We start from the raw sequence: 14,634 nt of genomic DNA on the forward strand, positions 1-14,634 counted from the left end.
ACACCCGGGCAACGACAGCTCCCAGTACACGGACTTCGCCACCGCCTTCGAGGCCGTCGGACTCTCCTGGACCGCCGACTTCTGCGCCGACACCTTCCCCAACTCGGACATGACCAACGGCGAGGCCTTCGGAGACCCGTGCTGCACCTGGTCGCAGGGCGGCACGCCCGACTTCACCGTCACGCCCTTCACCACGGACCCCACCACGGCCACCGTGTGCGCAACGTCGACGTCCACGGCGGCATCGACGACGTCCTCCGCCACGACGGACACGACCACGCCAACGTCAACCGCTTCGTCGGCCGCTACTGCTGCGACCAGTGCTGAGACGTCCACTGCCTCGTCGTCCACGTCGGACACCACGACAACCTCGACGGCATCTTCGGCCGTTATGGGCAGCGCGACGACGCCCAGTACTTCGTCCGCTACGACGGACACGTCGGCGACGACTACCACGACAGCTCCTTCGACGGACGACTCGACCACTACTGGCGGCGGTGGCTGCCGAGCCAAGCCATACTCAGGCACGAAGAGCGGAAAGAGTGGTCTGCGTGCGTAAGTCCGTAGCTGTTGCTGCCGTAGATCTCCCTGCGTGCTCGTCTTGGTGTCCTGCGTAACAAAATATCAATACAAGAAGCGTGCTCACTTCTTTCTTACCTGATTCTTCCGTAACCTGGACATATCCTGCAAAACAAACGTCCCTCCTCGATGACCACACTCAACGGTGGCAACGTACTAGCATAGTATCATCACATTGGGGCCTTCTCGGCCTCTGATCCATTAGTCCGCTTACGGTATTGACCCCTGCCACCCGGGACGACCGACCGCTTACTCGTGAGAATGAGTAAGCAGGTTGGTCTGCAGAGACTCCTCGAACGAATGGCGGAAGCGCGCGTACGCCGTGGGCAGCACACTAACGTCGCGCTTGAGGAAGCTGTCTTGGATCCAGAACTGCACCACATTGAGGAAACTCGGACACACAATCATCACCAACACCAGCTCCGCGAAGGGGTATCCGTGCAGCGAGTGGAAGAGAAGTTCACCCAGGAGCCCTAACGGCGTCGAAGCCGCGATCATCACGGACACCACGATGGCCTTGGAGAAGAGGATGATCACCAACCACGCGGACAGCTGCAGCAGCCACACCCGATACGACGGCGGGTTGCCATAGTCGCCGCTCTCCTGGATGTTGACCCAGTTCATGGAGAACGCCAGCTCTTGCTGCAGCCGCAGGAACGCGAGACTCACGATCATGCCGAGCGTGCAGTCGCCGAGGAAGTTGAGGAAGTACCACGCGCACTCGTCCGTCACGGGCGGCATCTGGATTGAGACGAAGAGGTTCATGAAGTGGCCGGTCGACGCGCCGATCATCTGCTTGCCGACGTCCATGAGCCAAATCTGCAGCGGCCGCCGGGGCCGCTCCACGTGCCGCTTGTACCAGAGCGTCGCGATGGCGATCACGCCCAGCAGCAGCTGGATGGCGTAGGACGCCGCGTTGGAGAACAGCTCGCATTGCTGCGCGTCGCCGTCTGCCGCGAGCTCAGGCAAGGGCATCGCTGCTGCTTGTCAGGGTCGGTATTGAGCTGGTTGCTGTCTCCAGCGGGATCTATTGCGTCTCTTCAAAAGATATGGCCCCGACTCGTCGCAGCTATCGTCATCGTCAGCATCACCTCCGGTCGAGAGCTGCTGCACGCCGGCGTCAGCGTTCACTTGCTGTGGTTTATTATCACTACTTACACGGCTCACGGGCTCACGTCGACTTGCGGCCCTTTTCACTGGTTCTATGCTGGATCTGGTTGAGGATCTGGAGGGAGCGCCGCGACGCGCCCGCACCGGCGGACGGTGGCGTCTTCCTCTTCTTTTTGATAAGCATAGGGTGCGCTGAGTTCGGCGTCAAGGTTTGTTGCGCTACGGGGCGCTGGACGCCAACCGAGCGCGTCTTCAGCCAGTTGACCGGCTTGTTCGAGCCCGGGACGTTCGCTTCGTTAACGGCCTTGGAAGAGAACAGTCGCGACTTTGGGCCGGACGGACGGTGGCCACGTCTGGTCGGGGTATCACGCTTGTGCGCTCTTGAGGCGCTGGATGTCGGCGTCTTGTGACGGCTAGAACCATCAGCCACGGGGGACATGAAGGTCGCGTCCGTCGGCTTCAACGGGAAGAGCCCGTTCTCCGTCGTCTCGAAGTACTGCAGGTCGTCCAGGTGCTCGTAGATCTCGCGGAACGTCGGCCGCACTCCCCACGCCGTACAGCGCATGAACAGGTTGTAGTATGGACCGAGACGCGTCTTCGCGGCCTCAGGCACTTGAGTTATCGTCACGTCTTGGAGCAGCTTGTGAAGACTGCGAGTTTCGACAAACTCTTTTGGCACGATCTCTCCTACCAGCAACCGGTACAGGATTTCGCGGCCAAAGGCCCCGACGTCGCAGTTCTTGTGGAAGCTGAAGGGGCTGTCGAGGATCTTGGGCTCGTCCGACGGGAGCTTGATACGACCGAAGTCAGAGAGCTTGATGTCAGGCTCCCAGCTCTGCTCGTAGCCCTCTGGGGGAGTGCGCATGAGGATGTTCCGACATGCCAGATCACCGTGAGCGACATTGATATCTTCATGCAACGTTATCATGGGCAAACAGATCTGCTTCAGCATCGCCTTCGTGTCATCAAACGACAGCGTGTAGCGGCGGTGCTTGGAGCCCCCTGAATTCACGCCATATCTTCTTAAATAGTCGCTCAGCTTGCAGTCCATAACCTCCAGCGCAATGCAGGTGTGCTCGATGGCATCGCACAGGCCAAGGCACTGAAGAAAGCCCTTCATGTGGCGCACCCGACGTAGATAGTGCAGTTCAAGAGCAGCGCGGTGCTTCGCCTCATGCTCAGGGAACCCTTCGTGTGGCTTAGCACGCTTGAGAGCTACCTTCTGGCCGTTGATCACAGCAGCAGTCACCTTTCCGTCCGTTCCTTCACCGTAGACTCCTCCCGTGTACTCCACGTCTGTCTCGCAATTAAATAAACCAACGTCTCCGATCACGGAAGTACTCGTGAAGGAATTGGATGAGGTGTCAGCGTGCGCGGTAGCTGGTTCCACATCAGCAAGAGAAGTCATGCTTTCTTGGGAAAGAGGGGCGAGATCATCGGCGTGGCTGTGGGCGACACTGACAGATTCTTGAGAGAGGCCCACCTCGTCCTGGGAGTGCATGACGACGCCATCAACTTCTTCTGTAGCTTCGACACCTTCAGCTTTGTCCGTAACAACAACGTCTTCCACCACCACGCTGGTCTTGAGGTCGTTGTTCGAGTGCGCGGTTTCAGCTTTCTCTTCGGTTTGCTCTTCGTCTGGTGAATCATACTGCAGCTCCTCAGTTTGACTGAGCGGGATCGAGCAAGATGCACCCGTGAAGGGGCTTTCATAGACTGGTCTTCGGGGCGGTGGACTTGCAAACGTCATTGGTCGTCGTGCCTGAGGACTCTGGAACGTCATCGGCCGGCGTACCTGAGGGCTCGCAAAGTTAATAGGTCGTCGCACCGGGGTTGCTGCAGCAGGGGACGACATTCGTGACGGCGCAGACGCTTTCACGGGCGTTGGCGCTTCCAAGCGTTGCTGGAGCTTCTCGTTGGTCTTGAGGTTCTTCTCCAGCTTCTTCAACGCCAGCGCTCTGTTCTCCGGCCGCGGAGCACGCTCAGGGGAGAAGGAGATCATGCGCTTCCGCGTGGACGCGGACGAGCTGCTTTGTGCAATGCCCCGTGCCACGTCTCTCCTCGGCTTGCCCGCCACAGCCACAGGCGGCGCACTCTTCTCCGGCGTCGGATCAATAGCAGACGCCAGGTTCTTGGACTGCGCAATCGTCTCCACCGGCGAGTGCACCGAAGCACGATCAGGTGACATGGGCTCGGGCAGCACACTCTTCTCCTCCAGCTCAGCGACCTGCTTTTCTTCCCGCTTCTCTTCAACCGGGACAACCTGCTTCTCGTCCTGCTTCGTCACTCCTTCTTCCAACTCAGTGACCTGCTTTTGGTGCTTTTCCTCCTGCCTCTCCTTCGTTTCTGACACCGTCTTCTTCACAATCGAAGTATTCGGTGGTGACGAAGGCTCAGGCAGCGTCGTGATCTCCTCCTCCTTTTCAGCCACAGTCTGTTGTGCCTTCACAACCTCCTGCTGCTGCTCCTGAACGTCGTGGTTCTGCGAAAGAGGCTCCTCCAGCAACTTACTGCGACCATCCTTGTCCTCAGCCATAGCCTCATCCTCCTTCTCTTCAGCCATCGCCTCGTCATCGTTTTCCGCTGCGCCACGTTGAGACAAAGGTGATTTCCGTCTCCTGCCAGGACTGTTATCGTCATGAAGCGACTCGTCTTTTTCTTCTTCTTCTTCCTGCCCCTGCGCTTCCTCCACATACTCCTCATCCTCCTCGTGTTCCTCCTCCTGCTCTTCTTCACTCGGCTCTTCGTCCTGCTCCTGCTCGCGTTTCCGCTTCCGCTCCTTCTCGTGCTCCTGCTCCTTCTCCTGCTCCTGCTCCTGCTTCGTCATCGGCTGCAGCCCCGAGTGCGCCGTCAGCACCGCGTGGATGTACTCGCGCTTCTTCCTGCGCATGTACCTGTCGTCCGAGGCGAGCGTCCTCGCCACGCGCTTGACCTTCTGGAGCTCCGTCTTCTCCCAGCTCTGCGCCACGCTCTGGATCATCTGCACCTCGTCGCCTCGCGATACCTCGGCGGCGGCTTGGCGCCTTCGCTCGGCCTCCTGGCGCTTCCGCTCAGCCTCAGCAGCTGCTTCCTGGCGCCTCCGCTCGGCCTCCACCGCGGCTTCCTCTTGACGGCGCTCGTCCTCGACGGCGTCTCGGCGGATGCGCTTGAGGCGCCTGGTGGCCTCTTCGCGCTGCTCGCGCTCCTGCTGCGCTGCTCGGCGCGTGTGGCGCGGCGCCATGGCGGTCGGGTCGGGGCTGGAGGGTAAATTGCGCACTTCTTGCCTTGGCGCCAAGGTGGTCAAGCCCGGATCTCGATATTTGCGGAAAGCATACAAACGCCAAGTGGCTTCGTCTTCGAAACTTTTCTGAATTTTGGATGGCGCCAAGTGCCAATTAATTGGTGTGCGGCACACAGACGAGCGCATCTTGCAGCGACTGGCACGAAGAGCTACTAACTACGAACTGGAGGCAGCATGGCGACGGGCAACGGCGCCGAGGTGGCGCTCTCTTTCGGCGCCGACATGTACAAGAAGCTGTTCCCGGCCGAGTACGTGCGCAAGTGTCTGGCCAGCAAGGTGCGCCCCGACTCGCGCACGATTGAGGCGGCGCGTGCCGTGCAGCTGCAGACGGACGTGGTGCAGACGGCAGCCAGCTCCAGCCTCGTCAAGCTGGGCAAGACGTCGGTGCTGACGGCCATCAAGCTGGCGGTGGGCACGCCCGCCGTGGCTACCCCCGACCAGGGCGAGATCGGTGCGTTGGGTTGATTGTGGGAGGTTGGTTTGGTGTTGCAGTGGACTTACCCTCTCCGTTGTGGTTAACAGCCGTCCAGGTGCACTTGTCGCCGCTGTGCTCGAACCGATTCTCGGTCGGCCGGCCGTCGGAGGAGTCGCAGAGCATCAGCAGTCAGCTCACGAGGATCATCGTCGGGTACGAATATCTGGGATGGCGGTTGCTTCTGGTTGAATGGAGGTCTGACTTTTGCTGCTTGCTGCTGCAGCTCACGCGTCGTGGAGATGGAGAGCCTGAGCATCGTCAAGGGCCAGTCCGCCTGGAAGCTCATGGTGGACGTGTACTGCGTGGACCACGACGGGAACGTGCTGGACGCCGCGCTCACGTCGATCATGGCGGCGCTCAAGACGTTGAAGCTGCCGGCCACCTCCGTCAACGAGGCGGACAACGTGGTCTCCATTGTGCCGGGTGAGCCACACAACTCTGCACACTTCGGGCTCTTGCTGGACATCTAGGACTCACGTGTGCGTGCATTTCTTTTGTTTTATTGTCAATTACTAGACGAAGACGCCACGCCGCTGCGCGTGGAGCACTGCGCGTACGCGACGTCGTTCGCCGTGGTGGAGGACTCGGTGCTGATCGACCCGACGAGTGACGAGGAGGACCTCGCGAGCGCCGTGTTCAGCCTCTCGTACAGCACGAACGGCCAGCTCTGCGGCGTGCACAAGGCCGGCGGGACCATCGTAGCGCCCCACGTGATGCAGCAGTGCATGCAGGTGGCCAAGCGCAACACGGAGGCGCTGGCCAAGCTCGTGGACGCCTCCACCTAGAGTAGCGCATAACCCTATTGAACAGCACCCTTTAGACCCCGACGTCGTCGCCTGCGTCTCCAAGGTCGCGCATTTTTCGAACCGTTTCAACTTCCAGACTTGTCGTACCTAATACCCTTCCATTATCTTTCTAATATTTTTAAACAGGTCGATACAAATTCACACAAACACGACCTCTATCTTTTCAGCTTCAATTTGGGCCGCATCTGATTAGCCCCGTTCTTTGTCACTCGCAGAAAAGATCCCAAGCAGACAGAGGAGCTCGAGCCCGAGGCCCAGGCCGCCGCCCAAGCGTGGAAGCAGAGAGCTCAGAGAGAGAGAGGGAGGCTCCTGTACTCTGGACAGAACAAGAAGCGAGTCCTTCCGCCCACGCCCATGGCCATGAACGAGGGCACGCCGCTGTGGCAGTCGCCGGCCAGCTCCGTGGCGTCCGTGGCCGGCTCCACCGTGCGCGAAGGTGCCGCGGGCCCCGCGCGGGCTCCTGCACGCGCGCGCCGCTCGGGCCTCTTCCCCGCTGGCGTGACCCCGCGCATGATCCGCGCCGCGACCGTCGCCGGGCTGCTGGTGGCCATGGCCGTCTACATCATCGGCGGGACGACGCTCGCTACGACGGTGCAGGGCGCGGAGGCGGCGACGCTGAGAGACGCGGAGGCCGCACAGACCAGGAACAGCCGGACGGACGGCGCGGCCGCTAACGACGGCGTACTGTTCCTGCCGGGCTTCGGCGCCCCGCTGGAGAAGCAGGTGGGTCCAGCGCAGAGACTCTCTCAGCTCAGAGGAGCGGACGGCGTGTTGCGCTCGGTGCTGCTGCCGTTCTGGCCGCTCGTGCTGGCGTGCGTGGTTGTGTTGGTCGTGCTGAGACTCATGGACGGCCCGTGCCTCGACTATTATGTGTGGTATGTGAACAGTATGCTGGCCTGGTCGGAGTGAACACCGTGAACGCGGGCAAGCTGTTCTACTGGTTCTTCGAGACGCGCGCGCCCCTGCAGATCGACGACCGAACACCGCTGCTGCTGTGGCTCAATGGAGGGCCCGGCGCGTCGTCTATGACGGGGCTGCTCGCTGAAATGGGGCCCTACCGACTCACCAAAGAGCGGAAGCTCATCCCGCACGTGCACTCGTGGACCAACATCGGCCACATGCTCTTTTTCGACCAACCCGTTGGGACGGGATACTCATCAGTACGCGACGACGTCGGTCACGTGAATACACAGGAGGAAGTAGCGGAGCAGCTTTATCGCGGCCTTCAGGGATTTTTCAGACGTCACCCGGAGTACAAGCACAATCCGCTGTACGTATGCGGCGAGTCGTACGCGGGCAAGTACGCGCCGTCGATCTCGCACTACATCCATATGAAGAACAGCGGCGCTCTTGACCAAGACGACGTGATGATCAACTTGACCGGCGTGGCCATTGGCAACGGAGACATGTGGCCCGTGCTCCAGACTCGTTCAGTACCAGATTTTGCTATCGCCCTGGGGCTCATCGATTCGCAGCAGTACGAGAACGCCAACGCGCGGATCAGCGTGTGCGAGGAGCTGCACCGACAAGGGCGCGACGTGGAAGCCTTCCAGGTGTGCCAAGCCGTCACCCAGAAGATCTACGAGGCCGCGGGGAACCCGTTTATTTATGACATCCGCCAATCGGGGAACACCTTCTCGGACGTGAGCACGCTGCTGTCGAGCTACTTCAACGACGATGCAGTGCGTCGAGCGCTGAACGTGCCACCCGGAACGCCTTGGATGTCGGTGGACGGGTCTGCCTACGGCACCTCACCGTCAGCACCGGCACTCGTGCGTCACCTGCTGCAGGACGAGATGCTGGACGTACCGATCGACGTGTTCCGCGACCTTCTGGACAACTACAAGTTCCTCTTCTACGCCGGCAACATGGACGGCTCCGTATGCAACAACCTGGGCGTAGGGCGCATCATCGACCGACTTGCCTGGACAGACACAGCCAAGTACCGCGTGGCCAAGCGTCAGCCGTGGATGGTGGACGGGCAGGTGGCGGGGCTGGCCAAGTCGGCAGGCAACATGAGCTACGTGGTGGTGCTGAACTCGGGTCACCTGGTGCCCGCCGACCAGCCCGAGGCGTCGCTAGACATGATGCGGCGCTTCATCAACAACGAGCCCTTCGTCACGCTGGCCCCGTAGACCAGCCCACACCCATACACAGCTCCTAGACCAACCAGCCCACGCTCCTCCTTCCAGTCTGCGCGTCCGTCCATTGCGTTTTTGTCGTGCAGAGGGACCGCCACCGCAGGTTGTACATACCTATACAGCAGAGCCGTGAGCGAGCAAGTAAATAAAGGCACCACTTGCAAGCAACGGTCTTCTTCACAGACTACAGCGATGTTGATTACCTAGTTGGCCAAATAGCTACATGGCTACACCTCGTAGCAATGAGGAGAACACTTGGTGTGCTGCTGTCTTAGACGACGACGGTCCACTCGCGGATGGAGTAGGACGTGACGAGGTCGTTGAGGACGTAGGGGTCCTCCTTGGCGAAGTCCTCGATGAGCTGCTTGTCCGCCACGTTGAAGATGAAGACGCCGGCGTCCGGCGGGTTGACGAGCGCGCCGCCCATGACGACGTGGCCGTCCTTCTTGGCGTTCACGGCGCGCTCCAGGTGCTCGGCGCGGAAGGGGCCGCGGCGCTCGAGGATGTCGCCCACGTACTCGTAGCGCAGGATGTAGAACTTCTTGTCGGCGGCGGACGACATGGCGCGGCGGGTGAGCGAGGAGAGCGGAGATCGAGCAGCCACTTGGCGAATAGCGAACATCTTGCGGGGTGGAAGGGGTCGGGAAACATGGATACCCTTCCTATCATTGGTGTGTGGGACTCAATATGGTGTGCATATTTGTGTGGTAGGGAGGAATTGTGGTGTGCGGCTCAAGGTGACGACTGCAATGCCGAGCTCGCGGGCCGAGGCGCTGCGTTTGTACCGCGCGATCTACCGGGTGTGTTGCTGGTAGTGCGGCACAGTGTACGTGACAGGGTAGAGAAGACGCTGACGGTTCTGGCGGTGCGGTTTTCGCTGTGATTTCGTGTGTGCAGGCGGCTGGCAAGATGCCGACTCGTGACAGGACCAACTACGTCCGACGCCGACTGCGCCACGAGTTCGACGAGGCGCGGGAGGAGACCAACCCGGAGAGGATCTTGTGCGTTAATAGGCGGTGATGTTGCTGGAAAATCTAAGACTAAAGTGTATGTGTATGTGTTGTGGCGACAGGTTCCTGTTGCGCCTCGCGGAGACGCAGCTGGAGACGGTGGAGGTGCAGGCGCAGCACTTGACGTCCACCTTCTCCAGCCCAGACTACCACCGCACGTAAAATGAATAAGCTGGCCCAGGGAACAGAAGATAGACGTGGTTATGAGTTATCGGGGTTTTTCTTCATGGTTGAGGTGCTACTTGTCAAACGCTCTACTGCTGCTGCCCCTTACTTTTTGCTGCCACTACACATAGTCTACACCGACGGTGTCGACGTTTGACTGCTATCGCTGGTTCTACAACCACTTTTATTCCAGTCTCTGTTTTGTTGTTGTAAGTCTCTCTTTTGCTTACAACCTAAAGGTTGTTCTACTGACATGGGCATCTGTGGTGGCAGCGACTAACGAACTCGAAAAACAGTGACTTGGAACCTGAGCAGCGAATTCCAGCGGGTAAGCACCAATAGGATGCCAAACAGACAACGGGTTTGCAAGCACCACACACGACTGACTATGCTGTGTGTGGCTCCGAGAGCACAGGCTGAGCAAGCCAAAGTGCCCTCCGCTTGGTGGTGAGGAGAGAGGTCTTGTAGGGGGCAGGTTGCTGGAGGCGACGCGCTGTCTTGGAGCCCTGTTTGCGCCTGTGCACACCTGCTGGAGGGGAGGGACGGCCAGAGAAATGAAAATGCAAGAAGTGTAAAGAGGGCCATTTAAACCAATCGTAGAAATTCAGTATTTTAACCAATGCTCGATCGTGTCGGCAGGTGTAGGTGTGGTGTGGTAATATCACTTAAATTCTCTTCTACCAAAAGGTATTAGAGACACCAACAACACGCTAACCCGCAAAGGTAAGCGCTTATTGGATCAAAACCTGAAGACCAGGAACGATCCCTTACACCGGGTCGGTTGCAAGCGCCTCTGTGCACCTTAGGTTATCTTCGGTCAACCCAAAAACCTGTACCACTAGCCACGAGCTAAGGCTAGGATACTATGTAGCGCTTTCGCGCAACCCCACTGCAGTCCCTCAGAAAGGAAGGGTACCGGCGTGTTAGGCCTTATACAGGGGGACCAAGGTAAAACGTCGGTAGGTAGACTAATACACTCAGGGATACTCTAATCCCACAAATATATACCGAACGATACACTAATACCGTTCCTGCCTCTCTGGCCACGCCAACTCTTGGTGCTGCCAAGGAAACTCTCGGTCAATGCACGATAAGCTCCCCGACAGGCATCCACACGCAGCCGAGCGTGTCCAGGCACTACAATAAGCTAGCTACACTTACCGAAGTCGGACTTGACCCTTGTTAGCTTTGGGGGAAGACTGTCTTTTTATTACTGAGTTTTCTGAGGCCCTGGGGGCCTCGTTCTGGCCATCCTATGATGAGTCCTATGTCCCTATACAAATATCTAGTGTGAACGATCGCAAGAAGGCGATTCCGGACACATCAAATGACGACCGCGGCTACACTAATAAGTGCGGCCGGAGTACGTAACTAAATGCATCTGTACCTAAAAGTGGGTACCATGAAGCCTCGTTCGGGGTTTTATTAGGACCCGACGAGGCTCCGGCACTATCTGTCACTCCAACGAGGATAATGTCGCCAGCTTAACCAAAGCAGCCACTTCCATCTCGCGCTTGACTGCTCCTTAATCATTGTACCTTGATTCTTGGGCGACGGGCAATCGCTCCGGTAATCTCCATTTTCCGATACCACATAGGCGGCTGTCGGCACCGTGACGCTATGGATAATAGAGCGCTTAAGTAGTTCAGAACGAAACGAAAATCTGATGAAAATCTGAGAAAATCTGATATTTTTTGTCTCGATTGCGTCTCGTTGTCTGAGGACGACAACTTTCGTAAGAGCTTGCTGTGACGAAACGGAATCAGAGGCGGAGCCAGTGTGAAATCTATAGTCTAGCCATAACGATGGACTCCAACAGCGACAGCGACAGCGACGATGATGTACTCGCTTACCGCCAGGCGCGAAGGAGATGCTGGACACATTACGCGTGAAGAGACTACATGGAGACTGGGAGGCGGCATCCAGGCTGCGCCACAGCGCGTTGCTATTGCTATCGGAGGCTACGCGACGATACTCTATGCCCCGTGCCCGATTCGACATCAACAACGTCACGGACGACACCTGTCTGCTGTTCTACCGCTTCACCCAACGCCATCTACGCCGTTTACAAGCTTCATTTCAGCTGCCGGCGTCATTCGCACGGGCGCGAGCTCTCGTACGTGTTGTAGCGGTCTCGAAGGACTCTGCATCACCCTACACAGACCTTGCTACCCAACGCGATGGATGGAGATGTCAGGTATTTACGGCCGGTGGCCCAGCGCTCTAAGTAGTATTTTCTACTTTGTGATCGATTTTATTAGCGAGAGATGCAGCAGGTTGCTCAAGGGGAATTTAGATTATGTGAGCTCTAGATTGCATGAGTTTAGCCAAGCTATCTACGACCAAGGCGCTGAGTTGGACCGTATTTGGGGGTTCGTGGACGGAACCGTTAGGGGCATTTGCAGGCCAGGAGGGGCTCGGGAGCAGCAATGTGTGTACAGTGGTCACAAACGCAAGCATGCGCTCAAGTTCCAGACCGTCGCTACTCCAGACGGCATGATCTTCCACCTACACGGGCCGGCTGAAGGCCGAAGACACGACATCCTACTGCTGCGAGAGTCCGGACTGGAGGAACGAGTCCGCCGCGACGGGAGATTTCAAGACTACTTTGTCTACGGGGACCAAGCGTACGGCCGTACCGATGTGTTTGTATCGCCTTTTAAAGGATCAAGTTTAACGCCCGCTCAAGCTGCAATAAATGCCTCCATGTCGAAGGTCAGGACGTCCGTGGAATGGCCGTACGGCCAGGTTGTCAACTAGTGGGCTGGTGTCGACTACAAGAGAAAAATGTGCTTGGGAGAAGTTCCTGTAGCAAAGCTGTACAAAACTGCAGTGGTTCTGACCAATTGTAATACTATTCTTCGTGGAGGGAACAATAACAGCAGATATTTTGGCGTGGAGCCTCCGTCGCAAGAAAGCTACTTCTCCGTTTAACATCACAATATACATGCATTTTAGATTCACTTGTTACTAATAGCTGAAGCTAATAGTTTTAAAATGGACTCGGTCTGAGCAGCTTGCTGCTGGATCTGCTCGCGTAGCAGCTCTTGCTGAGGTTTTGCTGCTTGAGTTCTTCTCGACGAAGTTGCAGCTCTTCTCGGTGAAGTTCGACCTTTTCCGCTTCTAGTTTCCTACGCTCGATAGCTTCTTCAAGCTCCTGGTCAAGCAACGTGGAGAGACGACGGCACTTAGGATGGCCTGAATCTTTGGTACCAGCGGCCAGCCTCTCGGAAACCCTGTTCATACAATTACATAAAAGCATTCAAAATTAGAAGAAATACATTGCAGTCAACACAACATTACGAGACTACCTTTTTTCGGCTGCCTGCATGAGGAGTTGACCTGCAGTCTCCAGCTCCTGCGTTTTAGAGGTCGATTTTGCCTTATTTTTCTGCTGTTCAGCTGCGTTCTTGAGCTGCTGAAGTTGCTCAAGGATGTCATCGCTCTCTGTGTGCAGCTCGCAGGTGCCGCTAGCGGCTTCGTTTCGCGCCTTCCGCACTGCATACTTCCGTAGGAGAAGACTGGTGCGGTCCCTGCACTCTCGAAAGCTAAAAGCTTCTGACAGAGTAGCGTTTAGTCGGTTAGCCACTCCCTTCCACACACCGGTTACTGTTTTACGGTCAGCAGCAAATGGAGGCGTGGCGAGGACTTCAGCTAACAGAGCCTTGTCGCTAGTGGCGTTGAAGCGGGAGCGCTGCTCCGGCTCGTCAACTTCCTCAAAGCTCTTTTCCTCGGAGCTATCCTCAGCATCGTCGGGCGCAGCAGCCTGTTGCTGCGACTCAGGGCCTTGCACTGGTGACAGGGGAGGGTCGTCTTGGCCAAGCTGAAGCGACGCAGTGGAGCCCAAGGTGAGTATCTCGTCGGAGCTGTCGCTCTCCATTGTCTCTGGTATGGCTGGCAAGGAGGGAGTTCTGAAGTGATATGATTCGTTGCGATGTGATTAGCTTAAGCGCCCTTTTGGAAATTCGGTACGAAATATTGGGACGAAGTTTTTTTTCGTCCTGAAAGACGTTTTGGTCCTGTAGCTTAAGCGCTCTAATATCCGTTTCGGTACGAATTTGATTGGTCAACTTCAACATGTATCTCGAAAACTCACAATGTCTACACTGGCTACAGTAAAACTACCATCTGCCCACGTTTCGCGCTCACGTGGTTGCCGCCGCAACAGCGATAATAAAGAGGGGTGATCAGTCAATCAATGTAATCTGTGAGGAATCGACCGTATCGGGGCAGCAAGCGAGCAGAGCCGCCGTCGTATCGGCTAAGTTAGTTTAGACATGTGGCTGTCATTTCTAAGATACAATATCTACATGTACATGTCAGCAGCAGCAACAAAACCGTCGTTGACTAAAACAAAATTATCGCTATTGATTAATGGTAGTGGGCGTATAGTGTTTGTTGCGAGTCGACTTCGTAGTGAGGAGAGCTAAACGACATGGAAGTCAGTATAGCAATTCTACAAAATCAAGTTGCAGGCATCACAACTGGTCATATAACCCCAGAAAAAAAAATTATACATTCAGCATGAACCGAAGTTCAGTCTGGCAGCTTGAAGCTGTGCAGTATGCAGCATGAATACATGTAGCAGTAGTGTGAGTTCATGTATAGATCCACCACGGCAGATCGAGCAGCGTAAGCGACCCAGCAAATGGACGCGGGCCAAAGCCCGCAAACCAGTTTCATTATGGCGGGAAGGGGAGGGTCAGCCAATGCGTTGAGATTTAATGATTCTTGAGCCTGGACTTTATCTGCCGGTGGTGCGTGCACGGCGGTTTCTCTAGCACTTGTTGATATAACGACGAGTAATGCCGTAGAAGACGCTCAATGTAGAGATGTACCATGTCTCGAACTAAAGTTCCGGTTACAGTATCTTGAAACCAAAATACTTATAGTATTTTAAAAGTACTTCGAAGTATTAAGTTCTTCTTCTTTGAAATTGTTGCCGCTCGACTCCTCAGAAATCGTTTGGTGTCGCTCAGAGCCGGACCTTGGTTCGTCTCCGTAGCTGCTGCTGTTGCGACATCGCAAATTGAGAGGAGAATGGCTGTCGCGAGTAAGCTACACGTAC

General features: G+C 56.8%; 9 protein-coding genes across 9 annotated transcripts in view; 5 read left to right on the forward strand and 4 right to left on the reverse strand.

The window, feature by feature from the left end:
* Nucleotides 1-559, forward strand: part of PHYSODRAFT_253943 (hypothetical protein) — a gene marked incomplete at both ends in the record, with an annotated part of 1,302 nt that extends 743 nt beyond the window's left edge. The window contains one exon of the mRNA XM_009539005.1: nucleotides 1-559. Within this exon, the coding sequence (XP_009537300.1) occupies nucleotides 1-559 (559 nt within the window).
* A 186-nt stretch (nucleotides 560-745) lies between these two features.
* PHYSODRAFT_565589 (hypothetical protein) lies at nucleotides 746-1,554 on the reverse strand (the record flags this gene model as incomplete). The annotated part of the gene is made up of 1 exon (XM_009539006.1): nucleotides 746-1,554. One exon carries the CDS (start codon nucleotides 1,552-1,554, stop codon nucleotides 829-831), a length of 726 nt encoding a protein of 241 aa, XP_009537301.1. The 3' UTR covers nucleotides 746-828.
* A 196-nt stretch (nucleotides 1,555-1,750) lies between these two features.
* Nucleotides 1,751-3,877, reverse strand: PHYSODRAFT_529407 (hypothetical protein; the record flags this gene model as incomplete). Its single annotated transcript, XM_009539007.1, has 1 exon — nucleotides 1,751-3,877. The coding sequence occupies one exon, from the start codon at nucleotides 3,875-3,877 to the stop codon at nucleotides 1,751-1,753; it is 2,127 nt and encodes a 708-aa protein (XP_009537302.1).
* A 1,266-nt stretch (nucleotides 3,878-5,143) lies between these two features.
* Nucleotides 5,144-6,229, forward strand: PHYSODRAFT_529521 (hypothetical protein; the record flags this gene model as incomplete). The annotated part of the gene is made up of 4 exons (XM_009539008.1): nucleotides 5,144-5,420; nucleotides 5,492-5,597; nucleotides 5,668-5,867; nucleotides 5,961-6,229. The coding sequence occupies 4 exons, from the start codon at nucleotides 5,144-5,146 to the stop codon at nucleotides 6,227-6,229; spliced, it is 852 nt and encodes a 283-aa protein (XP_009537303.1).
* Nucleotides 6,230-6,604: 375 nt separating this feature from the next.
* PHYSODRAFT_253871 (hypothetical protein) lies at nucleotides 6,605-8,532 on the forward strand (the record flags this gene model as incomplete). The annotated part of the gene is given in 3 exon segments (XM_009539009.1): nucleotides 6,605-7,120; nucleotides 7,201-8,367; nucleotides 8,386-8,532. Coding segments are annotated over 3 exon segments (1,830 nt in total), but the record flags the coding sequence as incomplete, so codon positions are not given.
* A 130-nt stretch (nucleotides 8,533-8,662) lies between these two features.
* On the reverse strand, nucleotides 8,663-8,953 carry PHYSODRAFT_529016 (hypothetical protein; the record flags this gene model as incomplete). The annotated part of the gene is made up of 1 exon (XM_009539010.1): nucleotides 8,663-8,953. The coding sequence occupies one exon, from the start codon at nucleotides 8,951-8,953 to the stop codon at nucleotides 8,663-8,665; it is 291 nt and encodes a 96-aa protein (XP_009537305.1).
* A 320-nt stretch (nucleotides 8,954-9,273) lies between these two features.
* PHYSODRAFT_528838 (hypothetical protein) lies at nucleotides 9,274-9,563 on the forward strand (the record flags this gene model as incomplete). Its single annotated transcript, XM_009539011.1, has 2 exons — nucleotides 9,274-9,392; nucleotides 9,464-9,563. Coding segments are annotated over 2 exons (219 nt in total), but the record flags the coding sequence as incomplete, so codon positions are not given.
* Nucleotides 9,564-11,436: 1,873 nt separating this feature from the next.
* PHYSODRAFT_528012 (hypothetical protein) lies at nucleotides 11,437-12,326 on the forward strand (the record flags this gene model as incomplete). The annotated part of the gene is made up of 2 exons (XM_009539012.1): nucleotides 11,437-11,657; nucleotides 11,696-12,326. 2 exons carry the CDS (start codon nucleotides 11,437-11,439, stop codon nucleotides 12,324-12,326), a joined length of 852 nt encoding a protein of 283 aa, XP_009537307.1.
* A 232-nt stretch (nucleotides 12,327-12,558) lies between these two features.
* Nucleotides 12,559-13,446, reverse strand: PHYSODRAFT_340790 (hypothetical protein; the record flags this gene model as incomplete). Its single annotated transcript, XM_009539013.1, has 2 exons — nucleotides 12,559-12,802; nucleotides 12,878-13,446. 2 exons carry the CDS (start codon nucleotides 13,444-13,446, stop codon nucleotides 12,559-12,561), a joined length of 813 nt encoding a protein of 270 aa, XP_009537308.1.
* Nucleotides 13,447-14,634: the final 1,188 nt, after the last annotated feature.

Source organism: Phytophthora sojae (genome assembly GCF_000149755.1).
Source record: "Phytophthora sojae unplaced genomic scaffold PHYSOscaffold_12, whole genome shotgun sequence".
In the NCBI taxonomy this organism is placed as follows: domain Eukaryota; phylum Oomycota; class Peronosporomycetes; order Peronosporales; family Peronosporaceae; genus Phytophthora; species Phytophthora sojae.